Genomic DNA, 7,992 nt, shown 5'->3' on the forward strand with positions numbered 1-7,992 from the left:
TCAGGCCAGCAAAAGCACTTCTGAATCATTTATACAACACATTGTATCCTTGGTTCATCATGTAAAAGGTATGCTTGGTATATGTAGTATCATGAATTAAGCTTTTCTTGCATGCAAATAAAATAGTTAAGTTGAATAATAGCTATACTAACTGAGCTAGCAGGTAGGTGTATTAGTACTATTAAATATTAAACATTTGGAAAATAGTTTGTGGAGAAGATAGAGTTAGCATTGAGACTAATAAATATGCCTGAAGTTAAAATGTGAAAGTCAGTATCACATACAAGTGTGATACAGATTTACTTAACTTTGAAAATTTAAATGTCCTATTGCATGTGAAAATTAACTGTCATTGTATGCCTATGACTTAGTGACTCATAGTGGGTAAGTTTATAGGAACTCTAGGCAGTATAGTCACTGCTGTCTTACTGAGAGTTTATAATAGAGGGTGTGTCTTCAGGTTCTAGAAATAAATGGCTTCATTTTAGCTAAAGTCAGTTCATATTTTCACCAGTATATTGTAGTTTAAAAGCTACTAATACTTTTCAAAGACTTGGGTATGATTTTGTTTGGGGGCAGGGAGGTCAGTTTTGCTCTGGTTATTTTTGTGATTAGCAGGTTCTTTCCCAGGAAACTTGATGGCTGTTGGTTGTTTTTGTTTTTGTTTTTTTTTTTTTTGTTTTTTGTTTTTTTTTTAAGTTAGTCTTGCAAACAACTCGTAATAGCTGAAATTTGTCACAGTTCCTTATGCACTGAACAACTAGAACTTTTTTGGCTATAGTCAGCATGGTAACAACAGACAGCGTTTTGCTATTTGGCTTTAGATAAGCTTATGAACCATATGACTTTCATGGCTATAGTATTGTGGCGCATAAAATTAGGAAGCATTAACTTTTTTTTTTTCAATCTTTTTTTTTTTGACCTGTCTCCACACTTTACAGTTCACTGTTGAATTTTGAGATCAGATTTTGATACATTTTTTCCTTTTTCCTTTTCTTTTTTCCTTTTTTAGAGGATCTGTAGTTATGTTTCATAATTGGTGTTGTGCAACCGATCTGAACAGCTCTTACTTTATATAGAGCTGAAAATGCCCAGTGATGTTTTCTTTTTCATTATTAACTAGGTCCTGGAATATGTTTTGAAATGCCAAAATCCATGTTTCAAAGTAAAATAGCTGTTGAAAGATACAGGCAAAGTTGAATCTTCTGTCTTCCTGGCAAAAAATGGCATAAAAACTGAGTTGCTAGCTCAAATTCCTGGGTTTCATGGAATTATGATTGAGGCACTACCCTGGTAGTGGCCGTTTCAAGTTTTAATGATTGGTTATGAGACATGTGCTGGATACTGGGCGGTAAGTTGACACAGATGTATGTTGACCTGTTAAGCAGATAGCTTGCTTCATAATGTAACATTTCATAGTTCATGACCTTATACGTCTATTTTACATTTACAGCATATCTTAAACTGGTTTAGAAACTAATCAATACTGTTATTACTAATTTAAAAATTGTTTAAAGAAAGATACAGTATCATATGTACTGTCAGGTTTGCCAAGATGCCAGAGTTTTTGGACAAATTAGTGAATGTAAATCAATTTTAAAGTGTTTTTTTTTTTTCTCCCCTCCCCGATTAAATGTCAGTATTCACTTTTTTTGTAAAGCTGTTTCTGTTGATACGTCATCATAGTTAACATAATTTTATTGTTTGTTCAAACTATGTAATTTTCTTTGTTTTTGCTGCAAATGATTAGTTGAAATGACAAATTTGTTTAGTTGGCAGGGTTTAAGGACATACCACGCATGGTTCCGTTTTAGGAAGTAGTTTATTAGCGTGGAGTTAGTCTTGATTAGCTGTGGGGTTGGAGTTAGTATTGACAGGGTTATGAGGACCTCTGCAGTCAGTGTTGAGGTACAAGAAAGGTTAGAGTAGGAGTTTTTATTTTAACACTTTATTCTCTTCTGCTAGGTTTCTTGAGTATTTTTATTTTCTCTCACCTGCTACATGCCCTTCTATCACAAATGAAAATTCCCTCTTAAAGTTAAGATTCCTAATTCGACAGTGTTTCTCCTAAATTAACAGAGCAATACTTCAAATCACCTGCAGTGACCCTAAACGAGCGGTTTACTTCATACCAGAAAGCTACTGAAGAACATAGTACCAGGCAAAAGAGCCCTGAGATACACAGGTATGCATAGTGCTGAATTTGCATATAGAATGTTATTTGTTTTGTTTTGTTTGTTTTTCTTGAGACAGGGTTTCTCTGTGTAGCCCTGGCTGTCCTGGAACTCACTCTGTAGACCAGGCTGGCATCAAACTCAGAAATCCACCTGCCTCTGCCTCCCAAGTGCTGGGATTAAAGGCATGCGCCCGCCACCACCGCCGGGCTATATAAAATGTTATTAATGAAAGATACTTAAGGTTATATGAGAAGTATGCTGTCATCTGTATTTCAAGTTTAGAAAAAAATTTTATTTTTTCCCCTGATTCTTAGTTTTCTTAGTTTAAAATTGTTAGAACGTTAATATTCTGCCTTTAATCATTGTGGAATTTAATAGCTAAGTTTTGGTGGCCTGAGTTGGGGAGTGATTGTCTCAAGGAAACTTTGAATTCCTGAGTCTGAGGTAAAAATCCTTGGTGAGGACCACAAGCCTCATCATGACAGAGGGCGATTGCTAAGTCGGCAGTTGTGTCACAGTCCATGTTCTGGCTTCCTTGCATTGGGATCCAGTTATTGAAGGAAGATCTAGACATTAGTGTTTCATCTACAGATTGCTTTATAGGATAATGCTGAAATTCAGAATTGAACTTGGTGCTTAGATGCTTGTGTATTCTGGTGAGAAGTTCTAACTAATAAAAGCCTGAAACTGAAAGATGCAGAATCATTAAACACAAGATGAACAAATAGACAAAAGTTATAAGAACTCTTGGAAGCTAGTAATTTGTTAGAGGAGTATATCAATACTAATATTGAATAAGTTAATTCATTTTAGTGGCATGGTGATGTATTATTTAAAGTAATAAAGTTATTTTTCATGGTTCAAGTTTAGTTTTTAAAGGTCTGCTTTCATTAATAGATGTACCTCAAGTATTTTAATTGGCTCGTTTTGTGTTTGAGGCAGGATTTTGCCATGCTTTTGTCTAGCCTCATGCTCACTATGGAGCTTATGTGGATATCAAACTCAAAGCGGTCTTTTTCTTTGTTTGTTTTAACACGCGGAGTACTGGGAGTACAGGCATTTGCCATCTTATCCAGTTTTTCATTAATTTTTAATGCATATAATTTTTATTTCTTGTTTTAGGAATTAAAACAGTAGACTTAACTGTGCCAGCTTGGTTTCTCAGGAGAGACGTAACTAGTGTTTTTCAACAATGGGTAGGACAATTTTTCTTCTGAATCAGAACGTAAAGAATATAACTACAAATATACTTTACTTTACATTAAGGAGGATTGACATCTCTCCAAGTGCACTGAGGAAGCATACCCGTTTAGCAGGAGAGGAGAGAGTTTTTAAAGAAGAAATTCAAAAGGTATAGTTTTTATTTTTTAATGTACTTGTTTTCATGTGAAACTGAGCTTAATGATACTATACTAAACATTGTTTTCTTAGGCAAAATGATTACATCTTTTTAAAATTTGTAAACACATGATGTTTATGGTAGTGTATCTTAATTTAAATCAAGAATACCTTTTTGAAAATGCTTGTCAATGGTAAATGTCAGTCCTAAGGATAGGGAGTTGGTAGGGAAAAGATTATAAATAGGATATAAATTATATTATGTTTTTTATGAGGTTTTGAGGTGAAATTGATAAATCAGAATTTGAATGTATCTTTTGGTTTTTTTGTGGCAGGGTTTCTCTGTGTAGCTCTGGCTATCCTGGAACTCATTCAGTAGACCAGGCTGGCTTCGAACTCAGAAATCTACCTGCCTCTGCCTTCCAAATGCTGGGATTAAAGGCGTACGTAACCATTGCCTGGCTTTGAATGCGCCTTTTAAAGTTAATTATATTTCTGCTTCTTCAAAGAAGTTACTCTAGTGCTGTCCTTTTGAAGCTAGCAAGTTTTGACAACCTAGGCTGTCTTTGAACTCATGCCAATACTCCTGCATAAGCTTCCTGAGTGCCTAGCTTACAGATGTGCACCGTCATACCTGACTATTGCACATTTTTGTGTAGCTTAAGAAATAGGCATTTTTTTTTTTTAATTTATGATCTTTACCTTTTGGTCCTATTTTGGTTTGTTTTATCTTATAGCTTACTATTATCCCATAGATGCCTATTTTCTAATGAGAGACAGAAAGGACTGGATCCAGATGGGAGGAGAAGTGGGGAAGAAATGGGAGGAGTAGACGGAGGGGAACTAATCAGGGTATATTGTATGAAAAAAGAATCTTGTGTTGAATTAAGAAGAAGAAGAAGAAAAAAAAAAAAGCCCTTTAGGCTGGGTACAACTTTATTCCCTGCACCCAGGAGGCAAAGGCCAGCCTGAGCTATATATAAAATCCAGGCCTGTTGTGTCTACATCATGAGAAGAAAAGATTAGGCATTCTAAAAACTGATTTCAAAGTGAATTTTGGAACAAAACATGTTTCATTTCTATTGGACTACTTATGAATTTGGCTTTGAAACTTGAAAAGAACCTGTTTAGGTAATACAGGTAAAGTGAGGAAGCCGGGGGCGTGGTAAGAGTAGTGCAGTCATAAGGTACTTGGCTGGTGATTCAAGTTGACATTCATTGAGTATAATAGTACTATGTGTAATATGGCTATCTATAAAGTGTTTAGTAAAATATGCCGCAGAGGTGGCAAGGGATCAGTTCTATTTTGAAAATGCTCTGGGTATAGGAAAGAATTAACTCTTGAACTTGACTTTTCTAATTAAAATAATAAGAATGTATTTGTTTTGTAGAATTGTGGAAGATTTGGGCTATTTTGTATTTTACTTGTATTAATAGGAATTACTTGACAGTGCCATTGTACAAATTTTTTAGTAGGGTGTGCTGCTAACTAAATTTGTTTTGAAATCTGGAGCTTAGGGGTAAGGTGATGCCTGTGCACAGGAGATAACAGTTTTAGAAAAACAGACTGAGGAGTGAACAGTTCAATACTTTCAAAAAAAATCTTTGACCTTAATACCTTATTAATAAGGGTTAATTGTTTTTCATTTCTCCAACAATTCACTTTGTCTTTGGCCTGAGAGAGAAGTAATAACTGATAGATGACCAGAAACACATGATAATTGGGCTTTGTTATCTTTCTGTCTTTAGTGAATAACTAACTTGTGAATATGAAATTACATGCTTAGCAAGATTTACAAAGTTTTACTTAGATATATATTGTTTCTTATGGAGTCAGTAATACATAGGTGACTTTAGGGACAAATTGGTGAGTAGTACTTAACATTGAGAGATACATACATTTTAGTTTTGTTCATGGTTATGAATATTATAGTTAGATGTCCCAGAATAAATAGTTCTCATTGTTGACTAATACCAAGGATGTTCAGATTGCATAGCATCTTACTGATGTATAATTTCTCTTCATTCCTAGATGCCTCTTTTCAACTCCTAAATTATATAGTATTTGAAAAAAGCAATGGAACAAGGAGGAGGTGAACTGTGACCCAGTTAAACTAATGTCTGTTGCAATACCTGAATTGAGAAAGGGCTATATATAGCCCAAAATACTGAGTACAGGATTGCGAATAATATCTTTTGACTTTGTTTGACTTTTGTTCAACCTCAGTTTTATTAATCTTATTCCACTTGCATGTCATGAAAATTACAGACTCCCTAATTTTGAAGTATCTTCTATTGCGTTTATCAGTTTATCTGGGAAGAGCTTGATGTTAATGAGAAATAATTAATGAGACTCATAACTCCAGAATCTGGAGATTATAGGCTGAAAACCACATTGCATCTATAGATTATAACTTTTAACACTGTCCAACTATTTCATAAAAGCTATTTGGAAGAATGAGGGTTAATATTGATCCACTGAATAGAAAGATGTATCACTTTACTAAATGAAAGTTTATTATGGATTGCTTTGAATAAATACCATAAAACAAAGAATTTAGTGTCTTGAAGTTATAGTATATATACATAAATGCTCATTAAAATTTCATTTTCAAAGAAATTTGGAGGGTGATGGTAGTATATGATGTAGTAGTTTTTGATTTAAAATACCAGTTTAGAATCTGTTGTGATATAACTACATGTTTTTGTACATTTCTGTTTCTTTCCTGAAGTCTGTATTTTACATGTATTTTCTACAGGGAGATAAAAAATTAAGGTGTGATTCGGCTGATCTTCGGCATGACATTGACCGTCGCCGTAAAGAAAGAAGTAAAGAGCGGGGAGATTCCAAGGGCTCCAGGGAGTCCAGTGCATCAAGAAAGCAAGAAAAAGCACCAAAGGATTACAAGGAATATAAACCTTACAGAGATGACAGGTGATTGTTCAAATTGCCTTGACTTAGGCTTTAGTTTCTAATTAGCCTTTAATAATTGTCAGCTTAATTGCTTTCAATTTTGACTATGTAATCAAATGTTTAAATTTAAACAATTAAAATTATTTGTTTTACAGCAAAAATGTATTTGTCTTTTACACGGCTTATGGTGGATGAGGACAAAAACTTTGGAATAGCAAGCTAACACTGAAAAAAAAAAATGACAAATTAATGTGTCCTATTATCCAGGCTACATCAGGAGGTTGGACTTCAATGCAGTGCATTTCTAGAAACAGTTTGTGTAAGAACTTTGGTTCGTTATGCTTGATTCCGCACTTTTTCAACTCATAACACCCAGAGTACAAGACTATTAAAAGTGTTATCTAGTGGTTTAACATGGGAGAGATGGGGGGAGGAAAAACCAGGAAGTAGGATTATTGTGCATTAGTCTTTGAAAATTATATTTCCCTGGATACTGTTAGCAGTGGTAAGAGTTACTGCAGGTATGACCTTTTCGGATGTTGAATTACAATCATGTAAATTTATAGAGTCAAATAAGTAGGAATAAAATGTATTATAGAAAAGTTTTTTCTTGATGTTCATTAGGTAAATAAATGGTGGATTATACTTGTGCTTTTAAATTTACGACTGTTATTTGTAATGTTACATGCTTTTTATTTCTATCATGAGGTTGTGGCCTAAACCAAACAGACTGTTCTCACTCAGGATGTATATAAACTGCAGTCTTTTAAAACTTGGACTCAAGAACGTTTTGGACTGGGGCTTTAGCGTAGTTGTAGCATGCTCACTTAGCATGAGTAAGCCCTGGGTTTAATCCCCAGCATGGAGACAAAAACCAAACCTACTCTTCTCCTTTCCTTTTATTAAAATAACAAAAAGATTACAAGTTAAAGTAATGAAGAACTGAACATCATTGAAGCTTGCAAGCTACCAGTTTTTAGCTGGAAGGCTGTAGTATGTTAATTTAAAACAATGAAGACAATTGGAAACAGACTGTGTCAGAGTTTATACCCAATTTTACTTATATAATGATTTTAAGTGGGTACTTTTTTTTAAAACTTAAAAACATTCCTCATAAGATTTTAAATAATTATTTATCTTTAAAAAAATAGCACATTTCTTTTATTTTTCAGCAAACACAAAGGTAGAGAGCAAGATCATTCCCGGTCATCGTCCTCTTCAGCATCACCTTCCTCACCCAGTTCTCGAGAAGAAAAAGAGAGTAAGAAAGAAAGAGAAGACGAGTTTAAAACTCACCATGAGATGAAAGACTACTCAGGCTTTGCAGGAGTTAGCAGACCACGAGGGACCTTCGTAAGTAATAGCTGTCTTTGACCATTCGGGAGGCTTTTTATCTTGGAGAACTGCAAAGAGGAAACCAAGTATACCTTATAGATTATTAGTCATCTTTCCAAAGTCAGAGTCAGTCTTGAAATAAAATGGTATTTGTAATGTTTTCTTGTCCCTGAAATGAAATGCCATTCAATTTGAGGTTTTGAAGCACCTGTAAAAACTAGATACTTT

The 7,992-nt window shown here is 34.3% G+C and overlaps 1 protein-coding gene across 2 annotated transcripts in view; it reads left to right on the forward strand.

The window, feature by feature from the left end:
* Positions 1-7,992, forward strand: part of Bclaf1 (BCL2 associated transcription factor 1) — a 15,974-nt gene continuing 7,982 nt past the window's right edge. For both annotated transcript variants that reach the window (XM_031380546.1, XM_031380547.1), the window contains exons 1-6: positions 1-68; positions 1,124-1,351; positions 2,080-2,185; positions 3,444-3,528; positions 6,275-6,450; positions 7,602-7,782. In XM_031380546.1, the coding sequence (XP_031236406.1) occupies positions 1,333-1,351; positions 2,080-2,185; positions 3,444-3,528; positions 6,275-6,450; positions 7,602-7,782 (567 nt within the window). In that variant the 5' untranslated portion in view covers positions 1-68; positions 1,124-1,332. The remainder of the gene's footprint in view (positions 69-1,123; positions 1,352-2,079; positions 2,186-3,443; positions 3,529-6,274; positions 6,451-7,601; positions 7,783-7,992) is intronic.

The sequence above is a fragment of the Mastomys coucha genome, unplaced genomic scaffold (genome assembly GCF_008632895.1).
Source record: "Mastomys coucha isolate ucsf_1 unplaced genomic scaffold, UCSF_Mcou_1 pScaffold2, whole genome shotgun sequence".
Lineage (NCBI taxonomy): Eukaryota > Metazoa > Chordata > Mammalia > Rodentia > Muridae > Mastomys > Mastomys coucha.